The sequence below is a fragment of the Bos indicus x Bos taurus genome, chromosome 16 (assembly GCF_003369695.1).
Source record: "Bos indicus x Bos taurus breed Angus x Brahman F1 hybrid chromosome 16, Bos_hybrid_MaternalHap_v2.0, whole genome shotgun sequence".
In the NCBI taxonomy this organism is placed as follows: Eukaryota; Metazoa; Chordata; class Mammalia; order Artiodactyla; family Bovidae; genus Bos; species Bos indicus x Bos taurus.
This window is the reverse complement of record NC_040091.1, coordinates 4177416-4201685: the sequence shown is the minus strand read 5'-3', so window position 1 is coordinate 4201685 and position 24270 is coordinate 4177416. Positions and strand designations below refer to the sequence as shown.

The following is a 24270-nucleotide window of genomic DNA, read 5'->3' as shown; positions in this document are numbered from 1 at the left end:
TCATGTTAATGCTGTTTGTTTTGTAGTGTAAAATTTGGAATGTTAAGCAGGGAGCTTGGTTGGCCAGGGCCCCCTCCAGGGGCTCAAGAGTCCCAAGATTTGTCCCCTATCTTATCTGTGGTGCTGCAAGGCTTGCACTCACAGCAGGAAGTCAGGGCACTCACAGCACAGTTTCCAGGCAGGTCCCCTTGGGTCTTGGCTCCTACTTGTCAACCACAAATTAATTTTTAGGTTGATAATTTATGCCTTCTTATCCAGGACATCTGCTATGTACAATAGTTTTCCTAGCTTGAAATTTCTAATCCTCCCTTGAATAACCTTCCTCAGCTCCTTGGACAGAGATTGCTTTGGTGGCTATATTGCAATAGGCCTGGTCAACAGCACAGAGTCTGGCATCACAGCCTCTGAGTGTGACTGGGTGGGAGCCCAAGGGAACAAGGATCTACGGCCCTCCCCTCCTCTGGGGTCCTCTGACTTTGACTTTGTGGCTGGGTGGCTCAGAATAAAGGCATGATGGGTCAGAAGTGTAGGAGGAGCTGGAGTTGGGGCTGGCCCCACATTAGAGGCAGAAGTGGTGGTGGGCAGAGACTGCTGACGATCTAATCTTTATATAGCCAAGGTGGGCCTCTCCTTTATGTAACTGTGTCATCAGATGAAAGCAATTAGGATTCTTTTTCTGGGTGGATGGACACTCTGAAATTTTCATAAGCAAAATTCAACTGAGTAGGGGCCAGGACCCCAGGTGTTTAAATTTATGTCTCCAGGGTACACAGTGATCCCTTTCAGGGAAACCCATACTCTCACTTCTGTCTGAGACTGATTTTTTTTTCTTTGTTTTGGATAATATCTACAATTTATTGGAAAATTTCAAAACACTGTGAAGCATATTACATACATTATCTCAATTGTTTCTCACAGAAGGTGAGGTGGAGAATGTAAGAGTTTCAGAAAGGATAAACCATTGGCAAAGATCAAACTGCTAGGGAGAAGCCAAACCGTAATTTGATCTTACTAGGTCTCAAAAATTATTCTTTCTTGAGCACTCTACTTTTTAAAAATTGCTTTGGAAACACCCCACCCCTGAAATAATGCCTAAATGCAAAAACGTACATGGGTGCATACTTAGTCACTCAGTCACTTACAACTCTTTGTGACCCAGTGGACTGTAGCCCCCCAGGCTCTTCTGTCCATTGAATTTTCCAGGCAAGAATACTGGAGCAGTTTGACATTTCCTACTCCAGGTAATCTTCCCCACCCAGGGATGGAAGCCTCATCTCTTGCGTTTTCTGCATTGGCAGCAGGATTCTTTACCACTGCAGCCACCTGGAAAGCCAGAATGTAAAAAGTACATAAAGATGTCCAAAGCTGTTTTAAATAACAGATTAGAAGATCATTTGTATAGTTTTCCCCTCTCAGTAGGAGGTCAAATCTGGGACTAAAGTGGATTCCTTGTTATTATCACATCATGTAAATTAAAAAAAAAAAAAAAACAGGGAGGAGAAAAATCTCAGAATTCCAGCTGTGGCCCATGGTCTACAATGAAATGTAAAGATCTTAATAAACCAAAGCCCTTAAGAAAAGCATTCAAGAGGTCTGCGATTTTAATAAAACCCAAAAGTTTAATAAAACCCAAAAATTGAAAAGTTTTTTCAATTAACTTAGTGCAGCTAAACTAAATTGAATGGGATGAGAGCTGGCAGAGGGCCTGGCACACCACGGCGCTAATGGAGTGGAAATGAACCAAATCTCTCGGTCCCGAAGGGTTACTGCAAGCGGGACCCGCGCCTGGCGCTCGCGCAGGCGCAGAACCAGGGCCGAAGCGTTACTACAAAGGGACGCGCGCCTGCCGCTCGCGCAGGCGCAGAACCAGGCGGCCAGGATGAAGGGGGGCGGCGCACCGCTCTGCGCAGGAATCACAGTCCCGCCTACCGGGCTTCAGTTCCCGGCCTTGCCGCTAGAGGCGGCCGCGAAGCTGAGCGGGCCCGGTTTCCAGCCGGGCCGCTTTCCTAGCCGGGCCTCAGCATGGCTGCCCCCAGGGCCGCGGGCCTGGCAGCCGACGTGCGTCCGCTTTCCTGACAGCTCGCGGCGTCTGTGGTCTCCCTCTCTTCCCCAGGCTACTCCAGCGGACATGTTTGCCAAGGCCTTTCGTGTCAAGTCCAACACGGCCATCAAGGGGTCGGACAGGTGAGGGGGAAGAGGGTCCCGTGCCTGCCCACGAGGGCACCCCAGCGTCTCTCGAGCTTGGCCGGCTCGCAGCCTTTCTGTGCTCGGTCAGCCGACCTGGGGTGGAGGCCGAGGGGCACAGCCGGAGAAGGGACCCCAGAGCGGGGCAAGGGTGAGTTAGACATATTTTGAGGGTGAAAATGGGAGAGGAGGCCCGAGTTATCTCCCAGGCTGTCTTTTTTGGGATATTCTACTGAGTTTGAAAGAAACGTAATTCAGGCACCGCGTATTGACTGCAGTCTGTTCAAAGTGTCGTGGATGTTGCAGAAATGAAGGATTACGGGATCCCTCCCATACTTGGAGCTTTGAGTCCCTTGGGAGAGATTGGACGGGGTACAGAGAACTACAAGTATATGAGAAGTGTCTAGTCACTTCTCATATCTGGCGGGAGAGACACATGGAAGGTGAGGTGAAGTGGATGAGCCATAGGTGGTAACTGTATCTGTTCAGACAGTGTTGCAAAGGCAGATATCACCTTGGGGATTTTAGAACCAGTGTTTTCTAGTTGTCATTCTTGATGCCCTGGTGTATCTGTTTGATCATAAGCTGTTAGATTTGCCAGCCATATATGAGAAAGGGGCAGATCCAAGAGCTATGCGTGGAGTCAGGAAGGCAGGACTGAGTTTCCAGTGGCAGGCTAACTTGGACTGCTCACCGGGTCTCAGTTATTTCTTTCTTTCTTTGTGAAGTGCAAAGACATGCCTCAGGAACATGTGAAAATAGATGAGACACTGGATGAGAAAGATAATGGGATGTTTTGGAAGAGTGTGTGAGAATAGGGCATCATCAACCAGACTTCTTGGTCCTCATGACTTTATAGTAAGTCTTTCTGAGTCCTCAATATTTATTAAAATCTATGCAGGCAGCCTTCATACCAGATATGTGTGCCCTCTGCAGGAGAAAGCTTCGGGCTGATGTGGCAGCTGTTTTCCCCACTCTTGGAACCGATCAGGTCTCTGAGTTAGTGCCTGGAAAGGAAGAGCTCAACATTGTAAAGCTGTATGCTCACAGAGGAGATGCAGTGACTGTGTATGTGAGTGGTGGTAACCCCATCCTGTTTGAACTGGAGAAAAATCTGTATCCAACAGGTATGGCAGTGGCATGGAGATGCCCTTACTGTGGTCTCTGCCTAATACTTGTTTCTCCTTGTTTCTTCCATTAACCTGTCTTCCTTAAAACAAATGAATGCAAAATCTCCCTAAGAATTTTTGTTTGTTTTGCGTCCCTAGAATTGAATCATACAAAACCAGAAACTGCTATAGAATGGAGGGGAAAAAAGGGCTAACACAAAGCAAGGGTTGTTGCCGAGGGAAATGCTAACGTGAAGAAACACTTGTTTCTAGAGGGTTGACTAGGAATGGAGCAGAGGTCTTGAAAAGGGTGGAGTTTCAGTGAAATGAAAGTCGCTTAGTCATGTCAGATCTTTGTGACCCCATGGACTGTTTAGTCCATGGAATTCTCCAGGCCAGATTACTGGAGTGGGTAGCCATTCCCTTCTCTAGGGGATCTTCTGAACCCAGGGATCAAACCCAGGTTTCCTGCATTGCAGGCAGATTCTGTTACCAACTGAGTCACCAAGGAAGCCCAGGAATACTGGAGTGGGTAACCTATGCTTTCTCCAGGTGATCTTTCCAACCCATGAATCAAACCAGGGTCTCCTGCATTGTAGGCGGATTCTTTACCAGCTGAACTACCAGGGAAGCCCCTGAAGTTTCAGGGCATGTAAAACATGTTTCTTAGAACTGCCACTGGTGCACTTTTCTTAAGATACTGAAGAGGTACTATGATGGGAAAGAAGGTGAATTAAACTCCATACCCAGCTGTCTTAGTGATGGACTTTGGTTGAGACATCTCACCAGAATTCTTTCTTATGCTCTCTGTGGCTCTCAGGATTTTGTTGCTTGCTTTCCTCACGGGTCTCACAGAGTCAGTGTCTTTTTCTTTTTTCCTTTCCTGGTGACATCTACTTTGTCCTTTGGGGCTTTTCTTCCTCCCAGCTTGGCTTTAGCAATGCAGTGCGGTTTCTTACCCCAGGCCACCCCTACCTTACCCTACTTTGCTGTTGTACACATACACTCCCTTTTTGTATGTATGTACACATACAAGCCCCTGCTAATGGCTATGGAAACAGAGGGAATAAAAATAATAAATGTGAAAATTTTCAAAATGTCTTATAGGCTGGTGCTCTGGTTTTGGATTACTTGCTTCTGAGGTCGTAAATGAAATCCCTGTTGGGTCTCTGTCCCTACACTGGGACAGTGGATCAGAATCCCCTGTGGCCCTTCTCCTCTGCTCCTGCAGTCCGGGTGAAGCAATAGATGCCTTCAAGGCTCAAGTGACATCCAGTTTCTTAAGTCTCTGCCTTCTTCAAGGCTGCAGCCTCTTTAAGAAGGGAGTCAGCCCCATGTAAGCTGTATGGAATGTTTCCCACAGGAAAAGGGGCACTTGATTCCCAGAGTAGGGGAAAGGGATACTGGACAGGCAAAAGCAGATGTTCACCTAATCACTAGTTTTAGCCTTACATGTAAATATCCAACTTTAGCAGTTAATCTCTTAAAGCTGCAGTTCACTTCATGTGTGTCTTCCTACCAGTAAAAATGATAACTTCTCAAGATCACATATTGAGAGAAACTACTGCAAAGAACTCAGTATGTAAAGAATCGGATCTCTCGGGCTAAAGGAAGCAAAGATTCTAAAATAAATAGCATGTGACATATAAACTGCTTCACAAACTTGGGGTAACCTACTTTAAAAAAAGAAAGCAGCTTTTTGGACATCCCCCCACAACCCGCTCTCTAGCTTTGAGTTGAGTGTCTTTTCTGTATTTTGATGAACATGGCCTAGTGTTTGGCTTTGCCCATTCCCAGAGGATTGACTCTTGGCAGTAAGTGTTTTCTGACCCTCTCTTTGGACAGTGTATACTTTGTGGTCTTATCCCGATCTTCTACCAACGTTTACAACATGGCCTCTGGTGCTCGAAAAATTGGTTGGGGGAGCAGGTAAGAGTATTTTCTTATATTCTGGATACTGTCTAAAACCTACTTCAAAAAAACCAACTACTTTAATAAGCGTACCCATTTCGTGCATTCATATGAAGAATGGAGTTTCCCCCCATGTCTGTTGCATCTCTCACTTGGCTGCTTCCACAGACTCCCTGGGCCTCAGAGATCCTGCTGTAAGGCTTAAAAAAGATGAGTGACATGAAGTGCCTTGTGAGCCGCCGTTGGCTGTCCTTTAGGTTAATAAGATGACTTGGGGAAACCAGACTCAGATAGATCACGGCAACTAGACCCTCAGCTTGGTCCTTCAGTTTGACCGCTAGCCTCCCAAAGGGTGGTCTGGTACTCAAGCTGCCGCTTTCTATTTTCATTATGAATAATGTAGTTGATAGTTAATGAACATTTATGGACTGAATGAATGAACAATGAAGTAATCTGTGGAATTAGCTGTGATGCTTTTGTTTGCTGCAGATTTGATGCTGCCGGGACTGGTGGTGCCCCCTGCTGGCCTGCCTCAGGTACAGAAGGGTGACCTCTGTGCCGTTGCGTTGGTGGGGAACAGGTACTGTGCGGGTCAGCTGTGCCTCTGGGGGGCAAACTTAGGGAAAACTTGGGAGGGGTGGGAATGACAGCTTCACAGCATGTGGAGAAAGGATTAAAGGAGAAAACAAATTCGTCCTGAAAAATCCCGAGAGTGGAAATGGCAGTGAGCCTGTGGAGTGTGCACACATCTGGGCCAAGTATATTAGTTCCTGCTGCTGCCTTCTCCTTTATAAAATTTACTCTTTTTTCTCATTAAAAAAATTTTTTTTTAGATTTACAGACAAGTTGCAAAAATAGTACAGAGTCCTGATATACTTCTTACCCAGCCTCTTGTCTTGATAACATCATATATAACCACAGTACAGTTATCAAAACTAAGGAATTAACATTGGTTCAATCCTGTTGACACTATTACAGAGTTTATTCATATTTTCCTGCTTTTCCCACTATGTATATGTATTTAAAGATTTCTTTTGTTCAAGGATCCAGGCTAGGGTGCCACCTGGCATTTAGTTGTCACGTCGTCTTAGTCTCCTGTGATGTTTTCTTGCTTTCCTGCCTTCCATGACTTCAGGACTGTTTTAGTCTGACATCCACATCATCATCATCTTTTAATTATTTTTAATAGATTAATTGAGGGAGATAGAGTTTATATATTGTAAAATTCACCTATTTCAACTGTACAATTCAGTGATTTTTTTTTAACCTATTTATAGGATGGTTTGGCCATCAGTGCACTAAATAAATACAATTTATTTAAAATTTTATTAAAATTTATTTAAAATAAATTAGGAAATAATCATATGAACAGTTATGAAAAATCAAAACCCACTCACCCCATAATTCTTTTCTCTAGAAGTAACCATTATCATTCTGATGCACAGCTTTCCCAGCCTTCTTCAGTGCATATATACACGTGCATATAAAATGTCTGATGTGGGTTGTGTATGTTTAAAAATACAAACAAACAAACTCTATCCCTAGTATTTTTTCAGTTCAGATCGTGTGAACATTGTCCACGTCAGCAAGCACAGATAAGCTGAACCATCTTCCCCGCTGTGGGGTGATGGAGAAGGTCGTCTCCCGGTGGACAGTGTGGTTGCCTCTGCTTTGTCACAAACAAGAGCTTCCTAATGCTTCTGGGGACACCAGTGCCGGTGTTTCCCTAAAGCAGATCGTGCACGTGACGATCGTGCATGTCTTCTGTTGCCCTACAAAAACCCTGCTGGTTTTCACTCCACCTGCAGGGTACATGGAGCCTGTTTCCGTACATGCTCCCCGACACTGGATATGATGGGTTATATTCATTTGTGTCATCCTGAACGAAAAGTGACATCTCATTATTTTACTCATTGCCTTTTTGAGGGAGAAGGATTGTAGGCCTTGAGGGTGGGGGGTGGGGGTGTCAGTGTTTAAAGATCTTATTTTTGCTGCTCATAGTCTCCTATTTTCCTTGACCCTTTTGGCACCAAGCGCCTAGAAAGGTTTCCATCCTGTTTACATGTAGCAAAACCTAGCTGTTGAAAAGAATGGTGATATTATTGTTTCCCCCACCCCACGCCCAGTATTCTGTCCCAGATAGGAGAAAACGATGGAAATGTGTATTTGGCCGGCTTAGTTTGACGTTTAGAATGTATGTGGGAATGAAGCCTGGGTGGTTTATGGCAGAGGATCAGGCCATATTCGAGACTGAAGATTTTGAGCCCTTCCAAAGGTGGAAGACAAAGACCCTTCTTTTAGGAACTGGGAAAGAAGCCAAATTCAAAGATTCTGTGGCAGGACTGACCCATGGGCACAGTAAGTGAAGCCACCGGATTAGCAGATTTTTTTTTTTTGCAGTTCAGGTGTTGGGAATTCAGCCCTTGAATCTTCTCCCCTGGGTCCAGGCAACCTTGCCGGGCTTGTATATTCCCCTGCTGTTCAACAGCTAGACACTGATCCTTATGGGCAGTGTGTGAGCAACACTTGAGTTACACTGGGATGACAGAGATTTGCCATTTGGGCTTTGGGAGTTTTCTGTAGTTATTGTAAATGTGTGGTCTTCTTTTTTTGGATATTATGCACACATTCAGTTCTTAGATGGCTACACAGAGCAAGCCCTGTTACAAGAGCTAACTCAGAAGGAACCTCTATTTGATTCCACACGTCTGTCTTCTCTCTTCCCGGCGGCACTCATCAGGCCTACTTTATGGCGTGGGAAAGACCTCCCTTCTCAACTTGCAAATAGGAAGGCTCTCCCTTTACTTTTTGGCCTTCCTGCATGGCACGTGGGATTTTATTTCCCTGACCAGGGATTGAACCTGCACGAATAATTTATATTTTTGAAATTAAAGAAAGAGAACTTTTAAATATCCTTCTGAGTCCTGTCTGGGTTTGATTTGTAATAGGGATAAAACAGTGATAATATCAGTAGATGAGTTACTTACCCAGGAGGGATATTTGGTCAAGGGATTTTTGAAAGTCGTGTGTGTGTGTGTGTGTGTGTGTGTGTGTGTGTGTGTGTATTAGTAGCTTAGTCGTGTCTGGCTCTTTGAAAGTCATGTTTATAGGTAATTTGAAGAGGATTGAGACTGCACTGTTTTCGTTCTGTGGTATAAGTGGGTGCTTCAGGTTTGCAGCCGTGGTGCTTTGAGCACGTGAGAAAGCCGGTCTGGCGGGCGCCCTCCTGGAAGCCTTTCCTGACCCTTGTCTCCTCCTCAGAGCCCCCGTTGCCGTCGGAGTCGCCGCCATGTCGACAGCTGAGATGCTGGCCTCGGGTCTGAAGGGAAGGGGCTTCTGTGTGCTCCACAGCTACCAGGACCACTTGTGGTGGGCTCAGTCTTTCTTCTGTTTTATGGGGAAGCTGGGTGGGTGCAGAGAGCCCAGGGCCTGGGTTCAGAAGTGAGGGTTTTGGTCTCTGTCATGTCCTCAGTTGCTGGGCAGACATTAATTTCCCCGCTCAACGTGAAGAAAAAGACTTTTTTCCTTTTTAGAGAGGAAATTACAGAGAACTGTAATTATTTTCTAGGTAAATTATTCTCTCAGCGCAGCGATGTCTTTAGTTTTATAGCACCGGTCCATCTGGCCTTCTCTGCCGTGTACATTCAGGCATCTTCTGGCCCCATGACGAGGGCTCAGAAGTTCTCACGTCTGAATCCAAATCAAAGCAGAGTAGCTCCCCAGGCTCCCGGGTGATAATCTGGTTACTGTTATGTTGTTTAAGTTGTACATTTTGGATTTCCTCATGACGGAAGTTGCCCTTTCTCACTGTTACCTTTGCTCTCTGGAACTGTATCAGAGCTTATTTTCTGGTTATTTTCTTGTCCTTCAACCAAAATAGTAAATAGGGCTCTTCTCAAAAGCAGCGTACCCGGTCCTTTGGCCAAGTGTTGTGGCCTTTTGGTATAGATTTACCCGTGACATTTTTAGTCAGTCTTCGAGTTAGTCATTTTACAAGTATCAGCCAGACCCTGCTTTGCTGGAGGTACAGCCTCATCCGTCTGGGTCTCAGCAGATGTTTGCAGGCTGCTTACTCACGAGCTTCCAGTTCCTTGTTTTCTGTCAGTGTGAGAAATTAAGATCTTGTTGTCTGAATCGTTTTGTGAGCAGCTGCCTCATCTCCCATCCTCCCACTTTTTGAAAATACTCTCAGTATTTACATGATCAGAATCGCCTGAACGTGCCCTCTGGCCTCACTGTCAGCCTCATTAAAAGCCTTGCTGCAGCTGTTAGTAAACTTAGTTTGACTTGCATAATCTTAGTTAAGGTAAAGCTTTTTGGGTGTACCATCCTGTCTTCAGAAGGCTTAATGGCATAGAACCATTGTAATCTCTACTCTGCAGGTTAGGGTGATTTTTTTTTTTTTAATTGAGGTATAGTTGATTTCCAGTGTGTTACTTTCAGGTGTACAGCAAAGTGATTTTAGTGATCACTAGTACATCTAGCGATTCCAGATACAGATACGTACATACATCTTCTTTTTCAAATCCTTTTCCATTAAAGTTTATTATAAGATACTGAATATAGTTACCGTGCTCTCCAACAGGTCCTTGTCATTTATCTGTTTTGGATTGCATTCTGGTTTAACACAGAAGGTTTTGTAATACACCTTGGGTTTGTATTTCACCACTGGTACTACAGATGCATTTGCAATCTTAATTTTGTTATTTAATTCAAAGTGGTTTTATTTTTAACTCATATGAAGGGAATACTTTTGGAGGAGGGGGGCTTCTATGTAAATATATTTTCTTTAATTTTTCTCTGTCCCTGAATTCCTGTTAATATTATTAGTATTCCTTTGGGATAAGGAGGAGGCAAGAATTCCTCTCCCCATTTCAGACATGAGGAAACTGAGGCATGGGACTTCTCTGGGCTCAGAATTGAAAACAGAGTTGAGACGCACGCCCAGGCTCTCTGGCTGCTCCCGGACACCCCTGCCTGTGACTCTCATTCTCCCTGGACCCCCGCTGGCCCCCTGACCAGGGTTGGAGAGTGTGGTGGCCGCCGCTCAGTGTTTCTGACATGAGGTTTTTGCAGGCGATCTGGAGACAAATCCAGTCCACCGTCCATTGCCCCACTGGCTCTGAATCCCCCGGATCTCAGTGAAGGAAAGGGATGTGTCAAAGCTGACACTGCCCTGCAGGGTGCCATGAGGCAGCTGACCCTGGAGGAGGAGGTCCAGCAGAGGTGTGAGGAGAAGTCCCCATCAGAAGCCACGGAAGACCCCGGCCCTGGGGGCCTGCACGTGGACCCCATGGACAGCAAGACCCTTCAGGGTACAGCTCTGGGGGTGGAAGGTCCGCTCTCCCGGCGCAGGAGGCTGACGTGTGCTGTGCTGCTTCTGACCAGGCCTCTGGGGGGGAGGGAGACACCCTGGCTTTGGTCAGGGAGGTGCCCAGCGCTTTGCTGTCTCACCTCGGAGTCTTTCCCACATGAGTCACGTTTCCCCGGATCTCTGTGGGCCCAGCTGCACAGCCGGTCAGGGTTTCTCCAGCTCTGACTTCTCTGTCAGAGAAGCGTTGAGTCTGGCCAGGTGGGACCCTGAGACCTGCTGCCTCCTCTGGGGTCAGCCCTCTGCGGAGGCTCCATGTTCTGGAGAGTCTAGGTGCTTTGGCGCCGGGCAGCAGGCTCCCTCAGAACCCGGGGGTGAGGAGAGGGTGTCATCGCGCAGGCCTCTACATCCCTCCGGAAGGATGAGGTTCTCCTGTTCTCCTTGCAGAGCAAATGGACGAGCTGCTGCAGACGTGCTTCTTGCATGCTTTGAAGTGCTACGTCAGAAAGGCTGACCTCCCTTTGCTCACCAGCACTCTCCTGGGCAGCCATATGTTCTCCTGCTGGTACGGAGGGTCTTGGGGGTGGGAGGCAGGGGGGCCCTCTCCTGCTCCTCAGTGGTCAGATGGGACACGGCCGACGGGGGGGGGGGGGTTGTCTGAGGAGCATGATGTGGAAAGCGGGATGTGGAGGGTTCATCTGGCAGATACTGAGTTTTAAAAGCTTAAATGTGAGCCAGTGAAAGGATGCTGAGGAAATGAGGCTAAAATTCCCAAGGTGCTCTGAGCCCCGCCTCTGCTCTGGTGAAGCTAGGCTGTCTCGCAAATTGGGCAGTATGTCCCGTCCAGGAAGTGTCCTGGGGCAGCCTGCTTGTCTGAAAGTCCAATCCCCTCATGCTTTTCTGAAGGTGGGCTGGATGAGCTTGTATCAGAAGGAAGAGTTGGTGTGAACCTCCCACCCTAGCCCCAAATGCAAGCCACCAGCAGAGGGAGTATTATTATGTGTGGATTACTTCTGGACTTTGAAGCTGGGCGCGCAAGCCAGCTCCCCAGGGTGTTGAAACAGGGTGGATTTGAACCTGTAACCAGGCTTCTTAGCGCCCTCATTCCCAACACTTGTAAGGTTGCCATCAAGATGAAATAGCCTGACATTTCATAAGCAACTAGTGAATATTACCATGTCAGGAGATTTGCTTATTGATTTTCACCCTAAGTCTGACCTTCTTTCTTTTTGAGAATTTTGCTCTTTTTTTTTTTTTAATGATTTTAAGGTGAATCTCTTCCTCTTCATGTGAGCTTCTTTAAGGCATTCTATACAAGCGTGAGATCTGGAGTGTGTGGCAGGATACTTGGTAATTTGTCCTGACCTTGCTGGGTTGCAAGTAACTGGGAAAAGGGATCCTGGAATATTCTCTAGGATAGAGGTACTTAACCTGGGATGGGTTCTAGAAAGGATCCCTATGAATCCAAACTGCTATTGCTTATCACATATTCAGAGAAGATGTACGTTCTAAGGAGCCTTCATTAGGGACTTCTCCTCCAGAACTAATAGCTGCGGGGTAGAGGCTCCAAGCTTTTTCGATAAAGAATCAGATAGTAATTATTTTAGGCCCTACAGTCTCTCCTACAGCTGTGCACGTCTGCCACTGTGGCCTTGATGCAGCCGTAGATGGTAGATGAACGGGTGTTGCCGGATTTGGTCTGCAGGATGTAGTTTGCCAAATCCTGTAGTTTGCCTAACCCTGGCTGCCACAGTGAGCTTGGTGTTAGAAAGACTCACCTGGAGGTGAAACTTCTGAGGACACAGAAGATCGTCTAGTTTGAGAGGAATCTAAAATTGTATCCAGTACAGTAGCCATGAGCCATATGTGGCTATTTAAAATTAAACGAAATTTAAAATATATTTCCTCAGTCACATTAGTCACATTTCAAGTGCTTAATATCCACATGTGGCCTGTGGCCACCACGTTGATAGCAGAGAACATTCCCTCTTCACAGGAAGGTGTGTTGGACAGCAAGGGTCTAGAGTGTCTGAAGTCTTTACCTCTTTCTGATGCTGCCACCAAGTAGAAAGTTCTGGAACAGCGGCCTCTTCCCAAGCATCCTGGAGGAAGGCTGAGGAAACGGCCTCCTCTCAGCGTCAGGCAGGTCTCACCCTACTGCTTTGTTAGCTTAACTTGCCTTTTCCATCTGCCATCAGCCCCGAAGGACGACAACTGGACATAAAGAAGTCAAGCTACAAAAAGGTAAGTGGGTCCCTTCTCTGCACGCCCGCACAGGGAGCTGTGTAGGGCATTCATGGCGTGAGCTGGTTGACGTGGGGAAGCCCTGTCTGAGGGCTGATGCTAGAGTTAAGCTTTTTGATTCCAGGTATAGTGGGGTAAGAAAGCTCTCCCGGGGCTGAGGCAGTTGGGTGGGCACCCACTCCCCTCTCTCCCTCCCAGCCCTTTATACCCAGTCTGAGTTCCGAAGGGCTTCACCCGTTAGTCCCCAGCCCTCAGGACGAGGACAGGGACTGTCCCACGTCCCCCCCAGGCCCTGCCTGGATCGGCGTCCGGCACATCGTAGGCGCTCAGTGCGTGTGCGGAGTCGATGAGGCCCCCTACCGCTGGCGCTCTCTCCCTTAGCTCTCTAAGTTCCTGCAGCACATGCAGCAGGAGCAGATTATACAGGTGCAGGAGCTGAGCAAAGGGGTGGAGAGCATTGTGGCCGTGGACTGGAAGCACCCGAGGTGAGTGCCGGGGGCCTGCTCACCGCAGCTCAGCTGGCCCCGGGGCACCTGGGCCAGGACTGCGGAGCTCGGAGACACTAGTATAAAATGTGTTTTTTCTTTCCTTCTGCTGGGTTTCAGGATCACATCTTTCGTCATACCCGAGCCCTCCCCGACCTCCCAGACAATCCAGGAGGGTAGCAGGGAACAGCCCTATCACCCTCCAGATATAAAACCCCTCTACTGTGTCCCAGCCAGCATGACCCTGCTCTTCCAGGAGTCTGGCCACAAGTGAGTTTTCAGAGAGCAGCCCTTCTCTTGCCTGCTTGGTGTTCTGGCCTATAACCCTCTCAGCCTGAGTAGTGCTCTTCTGTGACTGGCAAAACCTGCTCTGCCCTCTCCTCCCCCTCCCCTCAGACCCAGCTTCAAGCCTCCTTCCCCTGGGCAGGGTCTCCGGACTCAGTGAGCGAGAGAGTAGGTCTCTCCCTTTTCTACCTGTGACGAGTCTTCACGGCCCTGCGGGCCTCAGGCAGGAGAAGGGAAGAATGCAGAGCTCGAGAAGCCGAGGACAGCGCCCTGCTGAGCAGGGAGTGAGTCTTGCTGTTTGCGGTTTGTCCCCCAGCACAGCCTGAGTAACCTCCTGGTCGCTTCTCACCCAGGAAAGGGAGTGTCCTGGAGGGCAGTGAGGTCCGAACATTCGTCATCAACTACGCCAAGAAAAATGACCTGGTGGATGCAGACAACAAAAAGTGAGTGGATGAGGAGGAGGGCTTGCCCTGTGTCTTTCCACACTCACCTTCAGCAGATGTGGGGGGTGGCTGGGAGGGCGGGGTGCAAGGGATCTCAGCCTTCTAGAAATAATGAAGGCCAGTGGTTTCTAAACCACAGGCTGTGGACAGTGAGAGTTGTAGCTAGGGTAGTCAGATCCATATACACCATCCACACTGACTGCAGCCTGAAGAAGCATCATCTCATATGTATCTTGGGGTTTCCCCGGTGATTCAGTGGTGAAGAATCCACGAGCTGGTGCAGGACACCCAGGTTCGATCCCTGGGTCGGGAAGATCCCCTGGAGGAGGAAATGGCAACCCACTCCAGTATTCTTGCCTGGGAAATCCCACGGACAGAGACTTCTGGCAGCCTGCAGTCCATAGGGTTGCAAAGGAGTTGGGTATGACTTAGTGACTAAACAACAAGAGTGACCTGAACATGTGTATCTGCCGTTGACTGTCAAATGCAGGTGCTATTGTGAGGAACAAAAGGCAAACTTCAGAAAATTTTACCAAAGCCATCTTAGCTTTATGGTGTTCTCTATTTTCCTAGTAGGTGGATACAGAAGGTAAACCACTAAATGAGTGTGCCATTAATTTTTTTGTTGTTGTTAATTACAAAAGACACCCTCGTGATCCAAAAGTTGGGAACTACTGGCTTCATCATGGTTAGTTAATAACATAATTGAGCCAGGGATCCCAGTGTTCGCATTTTTTTCCCCATACCACTTTGCCATCCACTGCCTACTTCTCCTTTATTCTAGGAAAGCCTGTGTACCTCCCATCCAGAGAATACGTTGCATCCTGGACTGTGAACCCCTAATTGGTTCCAATAATCCTGGTTGACTGTGAACAACACATGAGAGATGAATCCTGGGGCTACTTATTGCTTCTTGTTTCCCTTTAGTCTCGTGAAATTGGATCCCATCCTCTGTGACTGCATCTTAGAGAAGGATGAACAGCACACAGTCACGAAGCTTCCGTGGGACAGTCTCCTGGGCAGGTAGTGGGGATTGGCAGCCCCTCTCCAGCATTGCCATCCCTTCCCCTTGACGTCTGTCGCGGCGGACGTCAGGATCGTCACTGTCATCGTCTCTTCCGTCCCATAGTTCACACTGTGTCAGTCTGCATAAACACAGGCATGGGTAATTCTGACGTGGAGGGTCTTTGGGACGATTTGGGCCAACACAATATAGAAGAGAAGGAGAGAGGAAAAGAACATTAATTGAAAGTAAGAACTTCAAAAAGAGAAACAAAAAGAAAGTGGGAGTGGGGATGGGGATTGTCTTAAAGTCAGTCTTTTCAAAGGAAGGATTCTTATACCTTTTGTTTTCCATGGAACCAAAACCGAAAATAATTTATATCAGGAGTTAGCAAGCTATTGCCTGTGGGCCACATCTGGCCTGCTACCTGTTTTTGTGAATAAGGTCTTATTGGTGCACAGCCACACCCATTTGTTTACATAATATCTACTCTGTGTTCTTGCTAAATGGCAACGTGGAGTAATTTCAACAGAGACCATATGGCTGTTAAAGCCTAAAATATTTACCATCTGGCTTTTTATAGAAAAAGTTTGTCTCTCCCAATATATATGCTAGCAAAAGAAAATCTGATTAGACAAAAGGTAGAAATTCCTTTTGGTAAAGGCGTCTAGAAAAGGTACATGATTGGAACCTGTCAGCAATGCGAAGTTGTGCTTTATCCGGCTGGGTAAGGTAGAGTCTTGAGACAGAAATCTGCCACAAGGCTGCTGGGCAGATTTTCAGAAGGCCAGACCTGTGGACAGTTTCCAGGGGCTCATCTCAGATGTCCCCTTCCCTGAGTTGGTGGGTCTCCACTGCAGCTGCATGTTGGGGAGCTTAACAGTTACCTTCCTTGAGAGCCTTCTTGTAGCACAGAGAACTCCACTCGGTGCTGTGCGGTGGCCTAAATGGGAAGGACGTCCAAAACAGCGGAGGTGCTTGTATTCGCATGGCTGATTCAGTTTGCTGTGCTGCTGAAACTGACTCAGCAGTGTAAAGCAGTTACAGTAGCACAGTTTAAAAAAATGGATCTTCATGATCAGAGTTTCTGACTCAGTTGGTCTGGGGTGGAGCTCCCTAGTTGATTTGCATGATTCCACTCTGCAGCCAGAGGCGAGCCACTGCCTGCAAGATCGGCTTCCATCTAGCCGCCCGCTGGGTGTGAGCTGTGAGGAAATGGCTTCTGCTGGCTTTATCAGCCTCCAACTCGTTAACTCCCATTTCAGATGTTTGGAAAAATTGCAGCCTGCCTATCAAGTGACCTTTCCGGGACAGGAGCCCATTGTGAAGAAAGGCAGGATCTGCCCAATTGACATCACCCTAGCACAGAAAGCTTCCAACAAAAAGGTAATTTTTAAGAGATAACAACGTTTGAAGATGGTGATTTAATCTTCCTGCTAAGTTCTAGTCTCTCTAATGTGATTGGAGATTTTTAAATTGGCCTCAAACACCTCAAAAGTTGTTTAGGAAACACCCATGTTTGTGTGACTGGGCTGGGTTCTGTGTAAAACAGGTGAAGCTGACCCCCTCCCTCACTGTCCTCTAGGATTTTGTGCTAGGAAACTTGCTAGAGCCTGGTTCTGAAAGTAAACAGGATATTATATTTACTTTTTCCTTAGAACTCTGGTATGGGCCTTCAGCCCTTCTCTTTCTGTTGGCTCTTGGGCCTTGTTCAGTGAAAATAACTGGTAAAGAATTGCTGAAGAACTGAACGTGTTTAGCTTGGCAACACAGTTGTAAGAACAAATTACATCTGTCCTCAAATATGTGAAAAGCTGTCCTTGGGAAAAGGACTGCGTTTACTTTGTCTGTCTTGAGAAGACAGAAATAGGATTATTGGGTAGAAATCCCAAAAGACAGACTCTAGAAGTGTGTGGTTACGAGTGTAGGCTTTGAGAGTACAGACTGGATTCCACTGTGGCTTTGCCTTGCTGCTTGACTTCGAGCACGATACTTCATGTCGTTTTTGCCTGAGTTTCCTTATATGAAGAATGGGGATAATACCTACCTCATAAGGCACTGTGAGGGTCAAATGAAGGAATAGAAGGTGAAATATTTACAATACTCCTTGGCATATAAACGTTCAATAAACGAGAACGAAGTGATGATAAGTTTAATAATTACCAATAGCCACCATTTCTTGAATATATAATTATATACAGTGATGGTTTTGTTTTTATGTTAACAAGAGCTCTTATCTCTTAGAGATACATACTGAAATATTTGTAGATGAGATTTCTAGAAGGATTTGCTTTAAAATAACATAGGAATGCGGGTGGGTGGGGATATAGATGAATCAGGGTTGGTCATGAGTTGTAAATTCTTGGAATTGGTGATGGGTACATGGGGCTCATTGTACTCTTCTAGTTTTATTTATGTTTTAAATTCTCTATTGAAAATTTTTTAAAAAACTTTAGAAAAAGCATATATACGAGAAGGAAATGACAACCCACTCTAGTATTCTTGCCTGAGAAATCCATGGACAGAGGAGCCTGGTAGGCTATGGCCTATGTGGTCGCAAAGAGTTGGGCACAACTTAGCAACTTAACAAACAAAAAAAAGTATATGTTCTATATGAGATAGAGTATCTGTCCCACTAAATATAATGTGTAACGTATACAGGCACACCTTGTTTTATTGTGCTTCTTTTTATTATGCTTTGCTGACAGTGTTTTTTTTTTCAAATTGAAAATTGCTTGTGGCAATTTTGTGTCAAGCAAGTCTGGTGGTGCCATTTCACCAGCAGTGCTCACTTCTTGTGTCTGTATCACATTTCAGTAACTCCTGCAATATTTCAGACTTTTTCATTATTATTTGTTATGATGATTTGTGACCATGATCTTTGATGTTACTATTGTGAAAAAGATCACAACTCATTGAAGGCTCAGGTGATGAGTGCACTTTTTACAAATAAAGTATTATTAAATTAACGTATATACTTTGTTTTTTAACATATAATGTTATTGTACAGTTAACAGTATAGTGAAATCATAACTTTTTAAAGATATTTTGTTGAAGTACATTTGATTTACAACGTTGCTTTTAATTTCTGCTGAATACAAAGTGATTCACTTTTATATATATATATATATAGGCTTTTTCATATTCTTTTCCATTATGGTTTATCCCAGGATATTGAATTTAGTTCTCTGTACTATACAGTAGAAACTTGTTCTTTATCCATCTTGTATACACTAGTTTGCATCTGCTAATCCCAGACTCCCAGTCCTTCCCTTACCCGCCATCTTCCCCTTTGGCAGCCACAGGTCTGTTCTCTGTGTCCGTGAGTCTGTTTCCGTGTCTTCAGTTCAGTTCAGTCGCTCAGTCATGTCCGACCCTTTGCGACCCCATGAACCGCAGTCCTCCAGGCCTCCCTGTCCATCACCAACTCCCGGAGTTCACTCAGACTCGTGTCCATCGGGTCGGCGATGCCATCCAGCCATCTCATCCTCTGTCGTCCCCTTCTCCTCCTGCCCCCAATCCCTCCCAGCATCAGAGTCTTTTCCAATGAGTCAACTCTTTGCATGAAGTGGCCAAGTGCTGGAGTTTCAGCTTTAGCATCATTCCTTCCAAAGAAATCCCAGGGCTGATCTGCAGAATGGACTGGTTGGATCTCCTCGCAGTCCAAGGGACTCTCAAGAGTCTTCTCCAACACCACAGTTCAAAAGCATCAGTTCTTCGGCACTCAGCTTTCTTTATAGTCCAACTCTCACATCCATACATGACTACTGGAAAAACCATAGCTTTGACTAGACGGACCTTTGTTGGCAAAGTAATGTCTTTTCTTTTTAATATGCTAAGTTGATCATAACTTTCCTTCCAAGGAGTAAGCGTCTTTTAATTTCATGGCTGCAATCACCATCTGCAGTGATTTTGGAGCCCCCCCAAATAAATTCCACCTCTGTTTCCACTGTTTCCCCATCTATTTGCCATGAAGTGATGGGACCAGATGACATGATCTTAGTTTTCTGAATGTTGAGTTTTAAGCCAACTTTTCCACTCTCCTCTTTCACTTTCATCAAGAGGTTCTTTAGTTCTTCTTCACTTTCTGCCATAAGGGTGGTGTCATCTGCATATCTGAGGTTATTGATATTTCTCCTGGCAATCTTGATTCCAGCTTGTGCTTCATCCAGCCCAGCATTTCTCATGATGTACTCTGCATATAAGTTAAATAAGCAGGGTGACGATATACAGCCTTGACGTACTCCTTTTCCTATTTAGAACCAGTCTGTTGTTCCATGTCCAGTTCTAACTGTTGCTTCCTGACCTGCATACAGATTATTTCTCAAGAGGCAGGTCAGGTGGACTGGTATTCCCATCTCTTTCAGAATTTTCCACAGTTTATTGTGATCCACACAATCAGAGGCTTTGGCATAGTCAATAAAGCAGAAATAGTTGTTTTTCTGGAACTCCCTTGCTTTTTCCATGGTCCAGCGGATGTTGGCAATTTGATCTCTGGTTCCTCTGCCTTTTCTAAAACCAGCATGAATGTCTGGAAGTTCACGGTGCACGTATTGCTGAAGCCTGGCTTGGAGAATTTTGAGCATTACTTTACTAGCGTGTGAGATGAGTGCAATTGTGCTGTAGTTTGAGCATTCTTTGGCATTGCCTTTCTTTGGGATTGGAATGAAAACTGACCTTTTCCAGTCCTGTGGCCACTGCTGAGTTTTCCAAATTTGCTGGCATATTGAGTGCAGCACTTTCACAGCATCATCTTTTAGGATTTGAAATAGCTCAACTGGAATTTCATCACCTCCACCAGCTTTTTTGTAGTGATGCTTTCTAAGGCCCACTTGACTTCACATTCCAGGATGTCTGGCTCTAGCTGAGTGATCACACCATCCTGATTATCTGGGTCATGAAGATCTTCTTTGTAGAGTTCTTCTGTGTATTCTTGCCACCTCTTCTTAATATCTTCTACTTGTTTTAGGTCCATACCATTTCTGTCCTTCATTGAGCCCTTCTTTGCATGAAGTGTTCCCTTGGTATCTTAAGAGATAATTTTCTCGAAGAAATCTCTAGTCTTTCCCATTCTATTGTTTTCCTCTATTTCTTTGCACTGATCACTGAGGAAGGCTTTCTTATTCTCTCTTTGTTATTCTTTGGAACTCTGCATTCAAATGGGTATATCTTTCCTTTTCTCCTTTGCTTTTGGCTTATCTTCTTTTCACACCTATTTGTAAGGCCTCCTCAGACAGCCATTTTGCTTTTTTGCATTTCTTTTTCTTGGGGATGGTCTTGATCCCTGTCTCCTGAACAATGTCATGAACTTCCATCCATAGTTCATCAGGCACTCTGTCTATCAGATCTAATCCCTTGAATCTATTTCTCACTTCCACTGTATAAGGGATTTGATTTAGGTCATACCTGAATGGTCTAGTGGTTTTCCCTACTTTCTTCAATTTAAGTCTGAATTTGGCAATAAGGAGTTCATGATGTGAATCACAATCAGCTCCTGGTCTTGTTTTTGCTGACTGTATAGAGCTTCTCCATCTTTGGCTGCAAAGAATATAATCAATCTGATTTCAGTGTTGACCATCTGGTGAAGTCCACGTGTAGAGTCTTCTCTTGTGTTGTTGGAAGACGGTGTTTGCTATGACCAGTGCGTTCTCTTGGCAAACCGATATTAGTCTTTGCCCTGACTCATTCCGTACTCCAACTCCAAATTTGCATGTTACTCCAGGTGTTTCTTGACTTCCTACTTTTGCATTCCAGTCCCCTATAATGAAAAGGACATCTTTTTTTGGTGTTAGTTCTGAAAGGTCTTGTCGGTCTCCATAGAACCGTTCAAGCTTCTTCAGCATTACTGGTCAGGGCATAGACTTGGATTACTGAGATTTGTTCTTTTTTATGGCTGAGTAATATTCCATGTGCCACATCTTTATCCGTTCATCTGTTGTGGGTTGTTTCCATGTTTTGGCTGTTGTAAATAACACTGCTATGAGCATAGGGGTACATTTGTCTTTTTGAATTACCGTTTTGCCTGGATATATGCCCAGGAGTGGAATGACTGGATTATATGGTAGTTCGGTTTTTAGTTTTTTGAGAAACTTTCATACTGTTCTCCATAGTGGCTGTACCAATTTATATTCCCACCGAGAGTGTAAGAGGATTCCCTTTTCTCCACACCCTCTCTAGCATTCATTATTTGTAGAATTTAATGATGGCCATTGCGACTGGTGTGAGGTGGTACATTATTGTAGTTTTGATTTGTATGAGAATGTAACTTTTATATGCACTGGGAAACCAAACAATTCATGTGACTCATTTTACCGTAATATTGGCTTTATCATGGTGGGTCTGGAATCGAACCCTCAGAATCTCTGAGGTATTCCTGTCTTGGATGGGGTAAAAAGAAAACGTCAATTTAGAAGCACAAAAATTATTTGGATGAATAGATATGGTTGTAGGGATGGTGAGCATAGGGTGAGGAGGCTGCAGAGGCCCCGGAAGGTTTCTGGGGGTGGGCACGTGGTCTGTACCCACCGTCAGTCTTTTCTCTTGCCCAGGTGACCGTGGTCCGGAACTTGGAGGCCTATGGCCTGGACCCGCGCTCAGTGGCTGCCACCCTCCAGCAGCGATGCCAGGCTAGCACCACCGTCACTTCTGCCCCGGGGCTCAAGGACAGCGTGCAGGTTCAGATCCAGGGCAATCAGATCCACCACCTTGGCCGGCTGTTGCTCGGTGAGCATCCCCCCTGAAGAAGCAGAGACGTTAGTCTTACTTGGCAAAGATCTTCCTACCAATTAAAGTCACTCTAGTGAGTTTACCATATGCATAGCTTTAGCAGCCAGCAAGAGGTGGAGCTAATGTTTGCCCTTTGTCTTTTAGCCCCCAGATTCAATGTTTTATCCACCATCCTAGTAGAGAAGTTTTCTTTCTGGTTTTCCTTTTTTATAAAACATGTGTTGAGCACTCAGCCTTTGCTAGGCGCTTTGCTGGGCTTTTTGCAGGCTTGATGCTGAAGAACCGTTTCTGTTGTGCAGATGAGGAAACAGGGTCAGTACTTTGTACTGAGATAATTCAGCTGCTCAGTGCTGTAGTTGGGCTTCCAACCTTGATTTGCAGAATAAACTCTTTAAGTTCAATAAGCAAGACCCACCCAGTCCAGCCCCATCTTCCTCCACCTTCTCTGGCAGGTCCCTGACTCCCAGGCCAGGCCTCAGCCACGCTGCTCTCCGTGCTCTTCCCCGCGTGCACCCCAGCGGTCACCCCTGGCTGCTTCCCTCCGTGTAGTCCCCTAGCCTCGAATGGCTCTCGTGGCCTCTCGCAGCCTTAATTAAGGCTCATCGGCCCAGCTCAGGGGCCACAGGAAGCCTGTCTAAGAACATGTCCCATTTTAAAATGTTCTGTTTCCTTAAATTGACATTTAAAAACCTGCTAACATAGCACTTTCCAATTGTGTTTATATTTCTGATTAGTGTCTACAACAGGGCTGATTTATTCTGCTGTCTGAATTCCCTGTTAGAATGAGCATCTTGAATCAGAGACCTTACCTTTTTCATTCCCAAGGTCTGGCACATAGTAAATGCTCAGTAAGCAAACTTACTTTATGATCTCAGGCAGTACCCAGCAGTTAACTTTTAGAGCTGCACCCCTTTAAGTGAAGGTCCCCATGTGAAATACAGAGGAGAAGACAAACACAGCTGAACTCAGACATACGCATTCTCGCTTGTGAGAGAATCACAAATGCCTGAAGCACACCCGGAAAGTCCTTAGCAACATGAAAGTTGCTGAAGGACTTCAGCCTCGAGGCGTGAGGATGTGTGGTCCATCCCGCAGGGGTTGACTGTGAGCTGAGTGTGGAAGGGCAGGTCGAGTGATGGAAACGGTTTGGACTGAGGTTCAGTGGCGGGCGTGAACAGTGGGGCGGGAGGGCCAAGAGGCGGCTCTGCAGCTGGGGCCCTCGGTGTGTGTGCTGAGTCGCTTCAGTCTTAGTCCACTCTGTGCGGCCCCACAGACTATAGCCCACAGGCTCCTCTGTCCATGGAATTCTCCAGACAAGAGTACTGGAGGGGGTTGCCATTTCCTTCTCCAGGGGATCTTTCAAACCCAGGGATCGAACCCACGTCTCTTAACGTCTCCTACACTGGCAGGCGGGTTCCTTACTGCTTGTGCCACCTGGGGACCTTGGAGATCGAGGCAAAGGAGGGTCATTGTAGACCGAGGGGAAGGGGTGGGCAGGAGAGAGCGTGTGCAAACCTCACTGAGGAGTTTCTGCCTTTTGGATTGTAGAAGAGTATCGGCTTCCTCGAAAACACATCCAAGGCCTGGAAAAGGCCCCTAAACCTGGCAAGAAGAAATGACAGACTCTTGTTTCATGTGGTTGATCCAGTGGAAATCCAGGCTCTGGGCTGGTAACTTATATGAGTATTTTGTTTTTGCAAATTAAAAAAAAAAATATATATATATGTAATTCTTTACTAAAATAAATTTTTATTCTAATCAGAATTGGATTCCCTTTTGTTTCTTCCACTTAGCTAAACTGTTGTACTGAGTTTTCAGGTTCAAAGCCATTTGAAAGGAGCACTAGAGGCTGCTCCTTGCGTTCGTGTGGCTTCAGTCATTTGGTGTGAACTCTGCCTTCAAGCCCCACAGCCCATCCAGAGCTCAGGGCCGGGGAGCCTGCCTGTCTTTAAAGTCCTTCTACCAAATATTCAGTAACCTCTTGCTATTCTTACTACCTAATTAACCTCCTAGCCCCAAAATCATTCCTTCAGATATCTAAAGGGCTATTTGTATGTTTATATTTTTCATCATTCAAAAGAAGGAACAGTTCTCTCTTCCTTGAGCAAAGTCTAGGCTAGACCAGAAATAAACAGTGAAAGCACATTAGGACCTGGGTTTCCACACAACAGTAAGTTTCCCTCAATACTGAAAATAGCTGTGGGTTGTGATATGGCTACAGGATAGATGACTTTGCCACAGTTAAGAGTCTTAATCAACTAATGCTTTCTTTAGCCCCAAACTTCTTCACCTGGGGCTCACAGACAAAGTGTTCAGAGAGTCCACGGAGTTCTCTGAAATAGTGCACAAGATTTTGTATGACCATTTTCCTAAAAGAGGTTACCATGCTTTTGTCCAGTTCCCAGCTGAATCATGTGAAAAGATTCAGACCCCTGCTGTGGTCCCTGCTCAGTCTGACAGTCACCAGGGGCCTCCTTGTGCAATAGGAAGGAGAAGGGCTGAGCCGAATCACTGCAGAGTTACCTGCTTTTTACCATTAAAAAAAAAAAAAAATTACACTTCAGTTTAC

The 24270-nt window shown here is 45.9% G+C and overlaps 1 protein-coding gene across 4 annotated transcripts; it reads left to right on the top strand.

Moving 5' to 3' along the window:
• Positions 1-1943: 1943 nt before the first annotated feature.
• EIF2D (eukaryotic translation initiation factor 2D) lies at positions 1944-23465 on the top strand. Of its 4 annotated transcripts, XM_027564328.1 has the most exons (16): positions 2104-2184; positions 2913-3042; positions 3121-3311; positions 5139-5222; positions 5694-5784; positions 8466-8573; positions 10281-10519; positions 10963-11080; positions 12714-12759; positions 13141-13244; positions 13365-13514; positions 13883-13972; positions 14900-14995; positions 16241-16361; positions 21524-21698; positions 23250-23465. In XM_027564328.1, the coding sequence occupies exons 5-16, from the start codon at positions 5699-5701 to the stop codon at positions 23318-23320; spliced, it is 1404 nt and encodes a 467-aa protein (XP_027420129.1). In that variant the 5' UTR covers positions 2104-2184; positions 2913-3042; positions 3121-3311; positions 5139-5222; positions 5694-5698; the 3' UTR covers positions 23321-23465. The 4 variants fall into 4 exon arrangements, 3 of the variants coding, with proteins under 3 accessions (XP_027420128.1, XP_027420127.1, XP_027420129.1); XM_027564326.1 differs by lacking the exon at positions 2913-3042 and having other exon boundaries at positions 1947-2184; XR_003514848.1 differs by lacking the exons at positions 2913-3042; positions 21524-21698; positions 23250-23465 and adding an exon at positions 15102-15223 and having other exon boundaries at positions 1944-2184; positions 16241-16329.
• Positions 23466-24270: the final 805 nt, after the last annotated feature.